This window comes from Balaenoptera musculus, chromosome 2, assembly GCF_009873245.2.
Source record: "Balaenoptera musculus isolate JJ_BM4_2016_0621 chromosome 2, mBalMus1.pri.v3, whole genome shotgun sequence".
Lineage (NCBI taxonomy): Eukaryota > Metazoa > Chordata > Mammalia > Artiodactyla > Balaenopteridae > Balaenoptera > Balaenoptera musculus.
The window spans coordinates 61,264,770-61,280,658 of NC_045786.1; the positions used below are offsets into that span (position 1 = coordinate 61,264,770).

Below are 15,889 nucleotides of genomic sequence, written 5' to 3' on the forward strand. Positions count from 1 at the left end.
ATCCCACATGCCGCGGAGCAACTAGGCCCGTGAGCCACAATTACTGAGCCTGCGCGTCTGGAGCCTGTGCTCCGCAACAAGAGAGGCCGTGATAATGAGAGGCCCGCGCACCGCGATGAAGAGTGGCCCCCACTTGCCACAACTAGAGAAAGCCCTCACACAGAAACGAAGACCCAACACAGCCATAAATCAATCAATCAATCAATCAATCAATCAATCAATCCAAAGTTAAAAAAAAAAAGATATAAAAAAGTCAATGCGTTCAGCTTGGGGTATAGTGAGGTCATAAATTACTTGGGGCTAGAAAAAAACAAAAAACAAAAAAAACTTGCCGTGGCCCTGACTAGTCACTTTCCTTCGTTGGGCCTCAGATTCCCCAAGTGTATGATGAAGTAAGATGAGATAGATGATCTTGAAGGTTTTGTAAGGCTCTAAAGGTCTGTGGTTCCCTCATGTGGACACAGATGAGAGGTTGGGTTAGTGAAGGAAACGATTTCTAAGCTTCTTTTCCTAGTAGTAGTGACTGTCAGGTTCTTAACTTTGAGACTGTCACCTCAGTGCCCCCTACACCTCCACGCGTATATCTCCTTGTCTTATGAGACACTCACTTGTAGTCGCCTGATCTCAAACACTGATGCCAGGAAAAGTGTTAGAGCAGTGGTTCTCAAACTTGATTTAAGGTATATGAAATGTGGCCTAGGCATCAGGCTTATTAAAAGCACTCCAGATGATTATAGTGTACAGCCAAGGTTAGAATCATTCTTAGTGGAGATTTCAGTGCCTCCTACTCAGTGGTTTCACCTGCAGGAAAGGGAGAAGCCTCGTGCGCAGAAGGCAGCACAAGTCCCAGACTGCTTTAGTCTTTACAACCACTGATGAATCTATTCTGTATAATTATTGAGCCAAAAAGCCAACATCTTTCTTTTTAAAAAAAGTACTTATTTATTTGGTTGCGGCACGTGGGCTCCTTAGTTGTGGCAAGAGAACTCTTTGGTACGGCATGCATGTGGAATCTAGTTCCCCGACCAGGGATGGAACCCAGGCCCCCTGCATTGGGAGCACAGAGTCTTAACCACTGCACCACCAGGGAAGTCCCCCAACATCTTTCTTGCTTCCATCTCAGCCAGTCTCATATTGTTTCTTGGGCTTGGCCCTTGGCTAGCAGTAAATCTTAACTCTCCCTCTGCCTTCAGCCAAGCCTCTATTTTTGCCTATAGAAAATATGAGGTGTCTCTGGGATTTGATAGGTTGCATGAAGGAAGCAAAGAGACCATCTCTACATTATCAGTGTGTTGTATGATGAGACGTTGTGCAATATCTTTAAGGATGGAGTTTCTTTGAAAATGAGTTGCAAGATTATGAATTTGCTTTGAAAAGTGAGCACTAAATAAGCAGTCTAGGTAAGAGGCCCCATACCTTGATCCTGTCTCAGCTCTGTTGTGTTAACTTTATTTAACATCATCTTCAGCTGAACATGCCTCAGTTGCCTAAGCTGGCACTTTCTACAGCCACCAGCCTGGCAGAGAAGCTGGATGCTTTGCTTTAAATGCCTGCGGGTTAGGCAGCAGAGGGTACGGAGGAACATGCCTTTGTCCTCAGCCAAAGGCCTAGATGATGACATTGGGTCAGGTGTTGGTGGGTAACTAAGACTCTTTTGGAACCCTGGTGTTGCCATTTATTAGGATACTGGAAGGGTCCATCTATTAACTCATGGGATTAGAGTATGTAGCTAACAAGGCCAGATCATGAGTTAATTCCCAAGTGGGTGTGTGATCTCTTCTGAGGATCTCTTTGTTACTTCTTTGCTACCCAGTCTGTGCCTCCCTGAGAAGGTAAAGGGAATTAAGCAGTATTTGCTCTGTCTGACTCCTCAGACCTGCCTGCAGACCAACGGGACCTAGTTAAGTAGGTCCTTATTAAGTGGCAAGCCCATATAAGGCGAGGCACCATAATCAATATAAATAGGCCACTAATCAGTATAATTTGTCAGTATCTGACCTGAGTAAACTTTATTAGAGCCACAAACAAAAGTCCTGCTTGTATTAGCAAATAGGGAGAAAACACATAATAATCAGCATCTTTTTGATTTCTTAGAACTCATAATGCCTGTCTTAGCCTAACCTTTCCTTTCCCTAACTAATAATGCAATTTAAATGTTTATTTTTGACCCTGGGCTCCAATCGTGTGCTAGATTGATATAGAGATGTAAATTAATCCTCATAAGACCTCTATGAAGTGTGGGTATTTTATTCCCATTTTACAAGAGTAAATATTGAAACCCAAAGGATTTTAAATGACCCACCTTAGGTTACTCAGTGAGTAATAGAGTCTCAGTAGAGCCAAATTTCTCTGGCTTAAGTCTAAAACTCTTTACATTATAGTATATGAAGTAGCTAAACTCTGACAGATAAATCAATCCCACCTTAGGTCTAGAGCGTTCTAGTACATCTACAAGCAAAGATAACATTTGGGCAGTTTGCTGTGCAGTTACCATTAATGCATGTTGTATATTTTTATTGTTTATGGACTCTGTTCTAGTTTGGTTATTTCCCGTTCTATATGGTAAACTACAAAAAACATGGCCTCTGGAGTCAGATAGCCCTGAATTTGGATTCTGGCTATACCATTTACTAGCGGTATAATTTTAGATGTTAAATAACTTTACCAAACTTGAGTTTTCTAATCTATAAAAATGGGGTAATGTCTGCCTCATTGGGTGGTTATATTTGTTACCTGATGCTGCATAATAAATTACCTTAAAACAACCAATACTTATTACCTCATAGTGTCTGTGGGTCAGGAATTTGGGAGCAGATCAGTGGGGTGGTTCTGGCTCAGGGTCTCTCCAGTTGTTGGCTGGGGCTGGAGGGTCTGTTTCCTAGATGGCTGCCTCAGGGGCTGTGGAGGAAGACCTTAATTCCTCACTACGTGGGCCTCTTCATAGGCTGTTTGAGTGTCTTCCTAGCATGGCAGCTAACCTCTCCCAGAGCGTGTGTTCCGAGAGAGAGAGCGAGAGAGCGAGCAAGAGGGAAGGAGGGCAAGGAAAGCCACTTTGTATTTTGTGAACTAGTTGCACACCTTTATTTTTACATATAGATATATTTTTTCTATATATTGATTCATGTTCTATATAGGAAAAAATATATAAAATACATATTTTATAAATATATAAAACATATGCTATATTTTATTCTTTAGAATCAATTCACTAAGTCCAGGCCACACTCAAGAGGAGGGAAGGGGGGAGGGGGCAGAATAATAACTGGAAATCTAACTTAAATTCATGGACTAGGAATTAACTCTTCAGTTTAGTCATGAAATGTGATAGAGTTCTGATAACGTGTGTGTGGTTTTGAAGTAGTCGTTTGGTGAAATGAGTGATGTTGATGCGGTTGCTGGAAAGTACCTCAAGCACCGATGATCCAATGGCGCAGGCCATGGGGTTCCCTCCGAAGGTATTGAAGTGAAGCAGGCGTTTAGCCAAAGACTTGGCAATCTCTGGGGAGGATGGAGAATAAAAGTGTATAAAGGGTGACACATTCCTATCTATAATCTCCCATCATGCATTTGGATTATATTTACCTTCATGTTGTATATGTATGTGTAATATATTTCACGGCGTCCAATTCATTCTTCACTCACCAGAGAGTGGATGTTATGGTTGGAATTGTGTCTCTTCCCTCCCCCACCCCAATTCATACGTTGAAGCCCTAACCCCCAATGTGACTGTAATTGAAGGCAGGGCCTTTAGGGAGGTAATTAAGGTCATAAGGGTGGGGCCCTAATCCAATAGGACTGGTATTCTCCTAAGAAGAAGAGACATCAGAGCCCTTTCTAGCTGTGGAAAAGGACATGTGAGGACACAGCACGAAGGTGTTCATCTGCAAGAGAGATCTCACCAAAAACCAACTCTGCTCGTACCTTGATCTTGGATTTCAGCCTCTAGAACTGTGAGAGAATAAGCCCAAGCTGACTAATACAGTGGATAAGGAAAAATTGCTTATTTATTCAATGAGAAGTTTAATAATAAAAATCTTTAATGTGTAAAAAAAAAAAAAAAAAAGAGGAGGGAAATTAGGCTCTACCTCTTACAGGGAAGAATGTCAAAGAATTTGTGTACTATTTAAGAGGTGGACTCTGAGCCCTAAGGGGCCCCCCTCTCTGACCATTGCTGACATGTGCTCTGAGAGCCTAGTTACCTTTCTTGCTGTGGGTCTGCTGTCTTGCTCAGCTGGTGGGGCAGGAACAGGCTTTCTGATTGAGCAGCAACTATAAAGGACAGAGAGAAGTGAAAAAACTTCGTTGACCCAGAGGCTAAAGAGATAGTTGTTATAATCATTCCTTATAAGGTTAGAGTGATGTGACTTGGGTTATTAATCTTCTGTCTTCATGGTACACTAGTGATACTTCCACCAGTTCAAGGGTGAATAATCAGGGCATTATTCTTTTGAGGACATTATTCCCAAGCTTCACTCAGTATTCTTTGCTGAGTTGAGGAGAAAGCAGCAGTAGATCTAATAACCATTGGAAACTCTTAACAGGCTTCACTATGTAAACATGGCCAATAAAGTGGGGAGTGGGGATGCACACTTAGTTCCTGTATAGTCTCCGCACACAGTAGCCTTAAGGCGCCTTCCCATCTGTAAATAGAAGCCTCTGTAGAATCTGGAAGTAGATGAATGAAAGGAGGACTTGGTGTTCTCCTGAGCACCAAGGCAGGAGTGAAGGCCATCCCCACCTGTCTCCCCAGGTCTTGGCCTTCAAGAATAGTAGCTTTTTAGAGACTGTGGAGCCATAAACCAACTCAGCTTTTAGCCTTCTAGGTGGTTCTTATGTGTAATCTTAGGGATGAGTCTCCAAGGCAAAAGCTGATGTTAGTGGATTCACAATACATTGGAATTAGTCAAATAACTGGGCCAGAGTAAATAGAGTGAGTATTCTCTGTGGGGCAAAGGAGAATGAAAGTAGAAAAATACATCACATGTAAGCTGATTTCTGAAAGTTACATCTCTACCATTTCCCTGAGCTCCAGACTTGATATTCAGCTGCCTACTTGACAACGTCACTTGGATGTTAAATAAGTCTTAACTTAACATGTCCTAAACTTTGAACTCCTGGTTTTTTACTACCATCATTGCTCCATCCCTAAACAAAACAAAATAAAAACAAGCAAACCAAAAAAAACGCTAATTCTTCGCCGTCTTCCTCATCTCAGTAACTGTCAACTCCATTCTTGCAGTTACTCAGGCCAGAACCCTTGGGATCATCATTGACTTCTTTTTCTCTCCCTTTCCACATTCAGTCCATTAACAAATATATTAACTTAACCTATAAAATATATCCAGAATCTCCTCACTTCTACTGCTACTGCCTTCATCCATACCACCCTCTCCCCCTTGCCTGGATTGCTTCCACTATCATCTCTACAATTTTTGTCCACATAGTAGCCAGAGGGAGCCTGTTAAAGCATATAGATAGTTTCATACCTGCACTTAGTATTCACCAGTGGCTTCCCAGCTGACTTAGAGTAAATGCCAAAGTAATTTCATTGTCCTACAAAGTCCTATCCAATCTGGGCTCCGTTCTCTGATTTGGTCTCCTACCATCGTCCCCCTGTGTTTCAGCCAGATTCCTCCATGCTGTCCTTGTACATAACAAGCATGCTTCTGCCTCAAAACTTTTGCCTTTCCCTCTACCTGGAGTGTTCTTCCCGCAGATATATGTGGCCTACGCCCTTATTTTCTTCATGACTGTGCTAAAATTCACCTCATCAGAATGGCCTTCATGTACCACTCTGATGTATTTGGCATGTAACGAGTGCTCAACAGATGTTTGTCCAATGAATGAAACACAACTAGAGGCAAAATGTGGTAGCTCTTCTGCTTGTTGTGTCTCCCTACTCCCCCATGATGGTGTTTAAGTATGGCTATGGAACGTGTTCCTTCCTTGGAGTGCTTAAGATGGTCCTTAATATTTACTGACTGAAGGAAGCTCTGAAGAAGGTGACCAGGTTGAACAGTGACTGACTGGCTGTGGGAGAAATTTGGTGTGATGGGCATTTGAGCCAGCCTGACTCGTTCCCTTCTGTAGTGAGGAACTGTGCCTGGAAAAACAGATATTTCCTTTATATTGTCCTATCTAGAAAACACCTCACGCTGAGGAGTACTGAGCAGGCCTTAGTTTGGCAGGTTGTGGAGATGACTTGGAGTCTTGCTCATTCTTTTCCTATCCAGGTGCCTCAGGAGGTGGTTTGGGAAGCACAGTCTGGGAGTAGCAGGATGTTGGATTATTTTTAAGCCAAGAAAAGCCAAGCCAGTCAGAAGGGAAACATGGGGTCAGCCCATGATATAATACAATTGTACAGGCTTTTACAGTCTCAAAATGAATATTTTGACATCTTATCTATCTGTGCAAGACACTGGATATAGGCAGCGGCTAGAAATAACTCCATTTGATAATGGGGTATAGAGTTCAAGCACAGAATAATTAAATAACCAGCAAAACTGGAATTTGGACCAGGCCTATTGATTCTCTTTCCCATCTTCGCCAACAAAGTGACGTCTGGCCTACTTTGAGTTTTATTGCTTTCAGATTAGTATAACTGGTGCGGTAAGGTGGAAAATACAGTTAAGATCAAAGGAGGCCAAATTCAAAGAATTAGCCCCTATCTCAGGCTTATTGGATCCTTGAAACTTATCTAATATTTAAACCACAGGTGCTGTTTATTTCTTCCTAAGTGATCCCTAAAAGCAGAGAAAATCAACAGCTTCTAGCATGTCTAGAAATTCCCCTAAGATTGGGTGCATTGAGATAACTGCAAATCAGGTGTGTATAAATCAGATTCTTAAGCCATTAATAAAATCTCTTGGGACACTGGTTGAATTTCCTGTTCATTTCTTTCTTCCCTTGTGAAGACCAGTTTGCTGCATTCCCTCTTTTCTGGGAGAGCCTTGGCCATTGATATTCATCACGTAGCTTCTCCAAGCATTAATTGTTTTTATATACCTTGCAGTAGGACTTGATTTTAGGTGTTTGATCTCAGGGATCTCTCATTTCCTGAAGGGAATATATGGCATTTCATATAATACATAATTATTGCTAACACAGGTGTATTAAGAAAAAACCATGACTGGCAGAGAAGGTCATAGCTTCTGTTTGCATTTTCTTTAAAGGATGGCTTAATTTATGCAGTTGCACCTGTGCTCCCTTCCAGTAGGTTGGAGAACCACCTGTATTATTAGTAGAACTTCACATATAGTAATCCTCGTGTCTGCTTTGGTGGGTGGGAGGTTAGGGCAAGGGATTGGTTCCATTGCTCTGTTCTGACCTGAAATGCATGTTATCAAAGCTGAATATGAGGGTGGGTCTAAGGAGAAGCAGGGCTCTGAGCCAATAGTTGGGGCCTTTGTATCCTGTTCAGCATAGGCTCCCATGGTAACTGTATTCAACACTCTTTCTCACAGCTGCTCCTGACATCACTGGCCATAAACGGAGTGAGAACAAGAATGAAGGGCAGGATGCCGTGATGTACTGCAAGTCAGTTGGCTACCCCCACCCAGAGTGGATCTGGCGCAAGAAGGAGAACGGTATGCCCGTGGTGAGTAGGAGGCAGCCCTGGTTCTCTATACGTGGGTCTCTGTGGTTGCTGGAGTTTCTCCTGGGGAGGTCTAGACATCTGGACTAGTTTCTGCAACCTGCCATACTGGCTGCCGTGGCTTGGGTCACCCTTTCTAGAGTCTTGGTGGTTACATCATGAATCTGGAGGTCATTGGCAGTCTTTGATCAGCATGGAATCCCTATACATGATTTGTTAAAGCTGTCTGTCTGGTAAAGGATTCGGCTGTTTACCTTCAAGACAAGACACCAAGAAGAGCTAACCCCAATCTTAAAATTTTACTATTATTCTGGTACATTTATCCTAAAGAAAATATTGCTCATAAAGTGGTCTTAACGTACTTTTCTTGTTTTTTTGGGAAGGCAAGGCAGTGAGAACAATTAATAGTATATTCCTGGAACACATGAAATACTGATTAGGAATTGAGACAATCTAAGGAGGCCCATGGGCAGCCTTAGACATTGGAAATCTGACAGTATCTGCTCCAGAAAAGGTCAAAGAAAACATCTTTTCCAATCTGTGGGATGATTCTTGATGGTATTGGGAGAGTCAAAACTTTAGACTCTCACTTTCTCTCTGATTAATGCTTGACCAGTCTTCTATTCTGTCAGAGGGGGTGACATACATCCCTCCCCAGGCTTTGTATGCCTAGCACTCTACTTTTCAGGCATCCTCTTTGACTGCCAGTCTTCAGAATCAGAAGGGACCCTAGAGATCATTTAATCCAGCTTCTTTGGGAAGGTTATACATATTAACCAAGATAAATTAGTGGCAAAACCACTGAAGTTTCTTGCATATGATGGTATTTTTAAAATACCCTTTGAAGGCTTGTGGACCAAAGGTCACACTCACTAATCACCTCAGGTCATAAGTGAAAAACATGGAATTAGTGAGTGAGTAGAGCAGGAGTTAGAGAAGTTGGCAGCTTTTCAAGTCCTAGGGTTGAAGCTTCACAGAATAACTAATTTTGAAGGCTGTGAGTTTCCCGTTCCAGCCATACCCACACTCAAACGTAGACATGATTTATGCTATAGCTAGACATCATTCTGGGGATTATCTTTGCCTTTCCTCTCTACTGTTTCTGATTATCCTTTGGTTGCTGCATATGAACTGACACATGAGTCAGATGTTTCCCCTGCTAGTATCCCATGAGATTAGTGCTGCAAACCTGTCCCAGCTCCCCCCAAACCCCTGGTCATACTCTCACCTCTGCCTTCCCACACGTGCCTGGAGCACTCCTGTCTTGCTTGATCAGCTCTCCTCCCCCACAGCCTAGTTCAAATGTTAGCTCTTCTCCAACTTTCCCTGACTCTTTCCAGCAGTGTCCACTCCCTCAGTGCAATGTGGCTCTATACATACCCTCTGTTGGGGCTTCTTACACGTTCCTTTAACCATCCCTTTGGAGGTCTGGTTCCCTCTTGAGGCCAATCTCCATGTTCATTTTTGTGTCATCCTTTTCCATTTCTATCTCACCTTCCCCTTAGGTAGGATATAAAACATGTAACATGCTAATGTAAATATCTTTTGATTGATTGAATAAACTTTCCTTTAACCCTGTAATTCTGAAAGGAAGTGGAAGTTACGAATTTCCCCCACTCTGACTAGGAGCAAGTTCTTAGCATCGTTTCTAGAGGAAGTTTAGGGAGACTTTGCAGAATTCACCAAGCGTGAAGTAGATATGCTGACTCTGAAGTCATCAGATAGGCCTGATGTTACCAAATAATGCCTGACCACGGAGCTCACACCCCTTCTCCATCCTCTGCCTGGTTACGGTTTCTTACCTGGTGTTTGGAGCAGCATCTTCTAAATTGAGTTGGTCTTTTCTGGGTCTACAGGGTAGGACCTCCCTTCACTTCATACAAGTTGGAGAAGTCCAGAGGACCAACAGCAGGGGAGTCTTTTACCCTGGCTCTGCTAGAAGATTGTTGACTGGTTGTTGTTGAGATTGAAGGGCAGTCAGTGATCAAGTACTCAAAGTCCTTTGGACAAAGATGGTACTAGACACTGCTCCCTGATCCCGTCCAGTGTCTTGCTAAGGATGTTAGTGTTGCCTTGTATTGGGCACTAATTCACCTACTCTGATCTTTGTGTGTTATCACCTTATCTGCTCCTGAGCAGGAGATTGTCAATACTTCTGGCCGCTTCATCATCATCAACAGGGAAAATTACACTGAGCTGAGCATCACAAACCTGCAGATCACAGAAGATCCTGGCGAGTATGAATGTAATGCTACCAACTCCATTGGCTCTGCCTCCGTTGTCACCATCCTCAGGGTACGGAGCCACCTGGCCCCACTCTGGCCCTTCTTGGGAATTCTGGCGGAAATCATCATCCTTGTGGTGATCATTGTTGTGTATGAAAAGAGGAAGAGGCCAGATGAAGTTCCTGACGGTAAGAACATCCCTACAAAATAGCTGTAACGTTGGGGCTGGTTTCCAAGCCTTGGGGTGGTTTCCAAGCATGGAAAGAGGACTATAAGAATGTTGGGATTCAGTCCCAAAAGGAGAGAAGGAAAATTTCTTATACTGGTTCCTCACCCCGTACCCCTAAGATTAGCCACCTTGAGCTATAATTATTAGCTCTGTTCCTCCATGTGGGTGTTCTCCAACCCCGGTCCCATCTGCCCTTCAGGCCCCTTGTGGGGAATGGGCAGTTGTCAGTCTCTTTGTTCAGCTCTGTCCTCCTTCAATACAGATCATCAGGCAGATTGAGCTTGAGGAGAATCCAAGTCAAGCCTAGAAGCCACCCCAAGATCGCAGGCCACCTGGCCTTTCAGGCAGATTTAAGGTATCTGATTGGTTGTCACATGGTTGCCTGGTATAGCCCCTGTAGGTAACTGCCCCAGTCCAGTCAGACTGTTATTGGGAAAAGCCATTGGAACAAGCCACTTTTTGGTTCCCTTGGTTGGTCCCTTCAGAAGGTTTTCAAGGTTTGTGGTGAAGCAGGCCCCTGCCATTTGGCTTTTTTGTCTGTCTCACAGACAAGAATGGTGGAGAGCATCTGATGCATTACCACCCCCAGTTTAAGACAGATAGCTAAGCAGTAACCCCTGGAGTCCCTGCCTGAGGTGGCACCCTCAAGCTGGCCCAGGGTCCGAGAAGGGAGTGGATAATAGCAGCGGAACCACAGCCAATATTAGGCATTGGAAAGAATAAGAATCTTAGATGGTTAGACATGCTTAGAGTCAGAAAAGGTCCTGGAAGGTATGTTTTTTGTTATGGATGTTCCATTTCTAACCCTGTCATTATAATGGGGGGGGACTACTGATGGAGACTTGCACCAGTAGTACTTCAGATTCCTCACTAGCTCCCCAGCCCCATCCTCTTGCCCTATAACAGCATCAGCAAAAACAAATTAATTGGCCAGCCAACCATTACCACCACTTGCCTGTCACTGATTGGACTGGAAGGGTGTGCACCTAAACTCAGTGCCTTGGGTGATGGGGAGGATGCCAACTCCAGTCTGACTGTTCTGGGCCTGTGCTTGTGCACTGTGGTGCTGTACCCTGCCCCAGAGAGCTGTCTGTGTCCCTGTGGCTGGCCGGGACCCAGTGCCAGCCATGTGTGTCAGCGGAGAATGCTAAGGGAGGTCTGGTGCTCCCTCAGGAAGAGCGCAGCCCTGAAGGCATGCCGGTGGCTCCAGAGTCTCTGGAAGGACATGTTTGAGAGCAGCAGCCACCTCCCCTTCTTCTCCTTTCTTCTCAGCAGCTCCTAAGTCTCTGCCTGCACTAGGTAGAGCGAGTATTGTAGTGAGGCTGGTGGAAAGGTTATTTGGTGACACTAACGATGTATGTGGGGAGACCTGGTGGACTTCCATCCAAATGTACATTCACCAGTAAACTAGATGGAGGAATGGGATGGACGTCAGCTGGAAGCAGATGGGCCTTTGTAAATACGTGGGCTCATGCCCTGCAACATAAGAGTGTCCTGGGATTTTTACTTTCTTTCTCCTGGGTCCACAGAACTGCTATTCTATGAAGCAAAAGTGCTTTCTTAGGATTTTCATATATGCATAATGCTTTTTTCTCTAAATTTCTCTTTCTTGTTGCAAATTAGGACTTCCAAGGCAGAGTACCTCTGTCTAGATCTGAGATTAAAGGGGGAGAGTTGCCTGTCAGTGTGTTTTCAGCATTGGCTTATTAGGAGCAGTTATGCCTCACTCCTGAAAAGGGCTGAATGCTTTTGCTTTGCTAAATATCGCCTTTCTCAGCTTTCCCTTTGGAAAGATTGAGATGTAAAAAGTCAGTAGGAAAAGGTAAAAATGGGCTTCAAAACCTGACTTTTTACTTTAAGACAAGGCTGGCTGCCCCTTTCTTGGCAGAGTGACACATTGGCTTAGCCTGTCCCTGTCAGAGGTTGCCGTTGTCTTTGCAGGAAGCCGCTTCACTTACCCAGGTTGCTATCCCAGCATATGTGGAAGAGACCGTCAGGTTAGATTTGAGGAATGGTTAGTATTGGTTCTGACAAGTGCAGGCACCTGCCCAGGGAAAGGAGCTCTCTTTTTTTTTAAGAGCTCCATGGCTGTTGAACACAAATGGGGACGAGTTTGTTATACGAGACACCTGTGGCCAGCAAATCTGAACAGCTTCCTGGAGGGAAAATATCTCTTTTTAAGATAAGTTATTATAGGCAGTGAATGAATCCTATGTGAAAGAGATGACTGCAGGGTAAGTGCAAAGTAAAACCTTCTTGCTCTAGTGTCTTAGAAGAATACTGTAATGCAAGCAGCTTTTACTTTGTTGTTGTTATTGAATTGGGGCGAAAAATCTGGGATGCTGGAATCATTGCAATGTTTGCCTTCTCTCTCTTCCCCTCCTGACAGCCAGCACGGTCCAGGCTCCATTCTCTATCACATGCCCTTGCTCGAGCATTTCCATCACATAGTTTTCTTCTTTGTCTTTCTGCCTCTTTTTCTCAGACTCCTCCCTACTCCTGCCCTACCCTTTTTTCTTCTCTCCTGGAAGTAATTTTTTTTGAAAATTTGATTGTTCCTCTGTGAGTTTTCCTTATGCTGTGTCTTTTTCTTCTTTAGCCAGTTTCCCCTCAACTCCTATGCAATTCACAAGAGCAAACTCACTTCATATGCTTTCCTCCCATATGCCCTTCTTCAAATTTACCTATAGATATATGCATACACTCCTTTTTGGAATGAATGAGGAGGTACCTTATACCTGATACAGATTTGGAGTTTTAGAGTTGATGAATTTTTACCTGTCAGACAACCGTTCGTAGTTCTGTGTTGACTTATTTATACCATTGTGAAAATTGATTTTTGAAAAAAATAAGCCTGACACGCTTTTTCTCTGCCAAATGAATACACTATTATCAAGATATAGCAGTGATTTATTTCTGAGTCACTGGACCTTTTTTATATGAAAAAAGTTCATATAAAACTCATAGTATTCATATTTGGGCAGTCTGTGAGTTTTTGGTAACTCGGCGCTGTACTAGAAAAGCACTAAGGGAACAATACAAAAGTATAAAAACATACAAATTTAAACTTATGTAGTTTAGCCTGAGTATGTTTCACTAGAAGAGCAAATATTGCTTTAGATTTCTCACATAGAAAATACTTAGAGTTAAGGTTTAGCTGCTTCTAGGGGGAAAAAAAAAAAAGGCCCATGACTTTTTGTCTACTGGAGTATACTCAGGACATTTTGTAAGTGAAACTTACATCTAAATCCCTTTCGGTCACTGTTACGGTGTCTTTCAGGATCGGTGCCCCAGTGGGTTGTCTTGTAGGTAGATTATCTGCATATCACCTTTAACCTTCAATGTTTTTAGTAACAGATGAATTGTGGAGCCAAGTAAGGGCTTTGTTTTTTCAGTTTACTCACCTCCTGACTACATTCTCTGAAAATGTTAAATGATAATTCTCTAAAAAGACTAGATACAACTAGCATCCCGCTAGCCTTCCATCCACCTTACAGCTGGACATATGTTTGGAGCTCACCTTGTGTGTTGGTTCCCTGCTGACTGAACCCAGAGAGTGATTAGTGTGCTTTTAAGTCTTTTCCCAATACCCTGGTGAGATCGGGAGTGAACCTGCTTAGTTGCTTGGGCCTTCAGTTCTACTGCACATTTTACTGACCTTGAATGAAAACAGTAGGAGCTGATTTAAGAGAAATGCTGGCATCAAAAAGAGTTTTCCATTATCACGTTAGGGAGATAATTTTATAAGCAAGTATAGGTACTCTTCCTTTAAGTTACTGGTATAAAAGATATTTGAGGTTTTGTGGGAACCATTTTTAGTGGCTGTGATGTATCCAAACTCTTTTTAACACTTTAGAATTAAGAGCTAGTCTAATGTTCCAAAATCAGTTAAATGGTCAAAACATTGGTAGCATATGAAGCTTTACAAGAGGCCAGGAATGTTGGAAAAGGAATGGGACTTTTAAAAATGATATGCGAAACACACGTGTTGTCTCTTAACCAGGGGTCATCTGGGTCAGTAACAAGCTACCTTATGAAGAAAATACAATAGGACTGAATAAGGAAGGAAATTGAAAATAATTGTTACTCTCTTTTGGGTTTAATGCTACTCTGCTGAGATCAGGCAAAATTTAAGTGGGTTTAGAAACCATAAAACCTCATCCTCAGTGAGATGAAGGCAGTGAAAAAGGAGCTTTGACCAGACAGTCAACTTACTTCGACATTAAAGCCATCTTTGTGGAGCTGGTATTGTATCAGGTAATCTGTTATTTACTAGGCATTGCAGAGCACCCTTCCAGATTCTGAGGCGATGTAGGGGAATGAGGGCTCTAAGTGCATTCACTTGGGAAGACAACATTCAGCTGAATGAATCAGTGTGTGCAACAGGTCCACCAGGAACTTCACTCATAAGATGGATTCCAGAAGCATCTTGTTTCCACTCTCCCCCAGCCCTCTTCCTCTCATCTAGTCAGTGGCTGTGAGTAATACCCAGCTGGAGAGAACAGTCATTGTTTAAGCGGCTGTCTTTTGCCCTGAGGGTTTGGGGGTATGTTGATATTTGCCGGTTACTATGACTTCTTTTTTTTCCCCCCTCAATTGCATCAAACCCTTAAAACATGGTGGTAAGTGAGCGATATGCATGCTTTTGGAGTTTGTTTAATCTCCGCTTCAGTCTATACGATGCACAGTTCATAATGTTAACACTTTTCTTCAAGTTTACTTCATTCACTTTCACAACTAATTTGGATTTCAGTTTGCTGTTTAATCCTCATTTACTTTGATTTTTGTACCTTTTATCTGTAGTTCTGTTCTTTCCCTCTCTCCTGATTTCCTTGTTAGAGGTCAAGTTGTTTTGTTGTTTGACCTGTAAAGGGAGAGTGGTGCTGCAGATAGTGATTCAGTCCAGGAAGGTGGGAGACTTGAGGCTCTTTTCTTTGTTCCTTATAAATGTGGAAGTGGATTTGGGGAGAGAGATGAAGGGGCTCGTGAGACGTAGGCACAAGTGTGAACAGCAACTGCTCCCACTTGCAGGCATGGCAGCTACACCAGAGCCACTGTTGCTAAAACCCCTCATGCAGCTCTTTGCACATTATCGGCTTGTTGGGCTGGAAAATGACGTTATTAGTCAGACACCAGGGCGTACATGTATCCCCATTACTGAAGAAAGAAAAGCTCATGGTGTGAAGTGCTTGGGTTAGTGCTGAAGTGTCACGCTTTGAAAAGATTAGCTTGGCTATCGCGATTCCCTCTCCCCTTTTTTTCTCTTAAAATTGGGAGTAGATTGGTGATATTCTTGAATCAGCTATCTTGCTTTAGAATTTTGTGTTTTCGGGTGCACAGCCAGAGCACTAAAAATATTCTAAGTTTGCTCCTGTGTCCTTTCCTGTAAGTCCCAGAAGTGCTTAGTTTCTAGCATGTAGCTGAGCTGGCTTGGCCAGGATGCTGAGAGCGTTAGGGTGTTGTGGTGAGGGAGGATCTAGGCTGGGCTCGTGTGTCTCAGTACCTGATACGTCTTTGTATATCTCCACTGTATACACAGCACACAGATGTCTTGGGTGTCTAAGTCTTAGTTTGTTCTCTGTACTGTTCGATAGTGTACTATTGTTAGTAGTAGAATCCTGTGGACACTGGTGTGTTGCTAGCCTATTGTTCTGGCTAAGTCACTGGTTTGTTGTTAGTTTTGTTTCTGTTTTGTTTTGTTTTGTTTCTTTTTTTTGAAATCTTTTTTTGCTCCAGTCACTGTGTGTGCTGGCGGTGGCTTTGCCTCTCCGTTGCCTCAAAGGAACAGGTGGAGCAATGTCTCCCTCTGACAGACATTACTCCTGACGTGTGCTCCTGCAG

At 43.1% G+C, this 15,889-nt stretch overlaps 1 protein-coding gene across 5 annotated transcripts in view; it reads left to right on the plus strand.

Moving 5' to 3' along the window:
• The window catches only part of NPTN (neuroplastin), a 65,714-nt gene that overhangs the window by 46,192 nt on the left and 3,633 nt on the right, over positions 1 to 15,889 (plus strand). For 3 of the 5 annotated variants that reach the window (XM_036841699.1, XM_036841698.1, XM_036841697.1), the window contains 2 exons: positions 7,464 to 7,597; positions 9,734 to 10,007. In XM_036841699.1, the coding sequence (XP_036697594.1) occupies positions 7,464 to 7,597; positions 9,734 to 10,007 (408 nt within the window). Of the gene's footprint in view, positions 1 to 7,463; positions 7,598 to 9,733; positions 10,008 to 10,310; positions 14,671 to 15,889 lie in introns of all 5 variants that reach the window. The other 2 variants (XR_005018595.1, XR_005018596.1) reach the window with 1 other exon arrangement.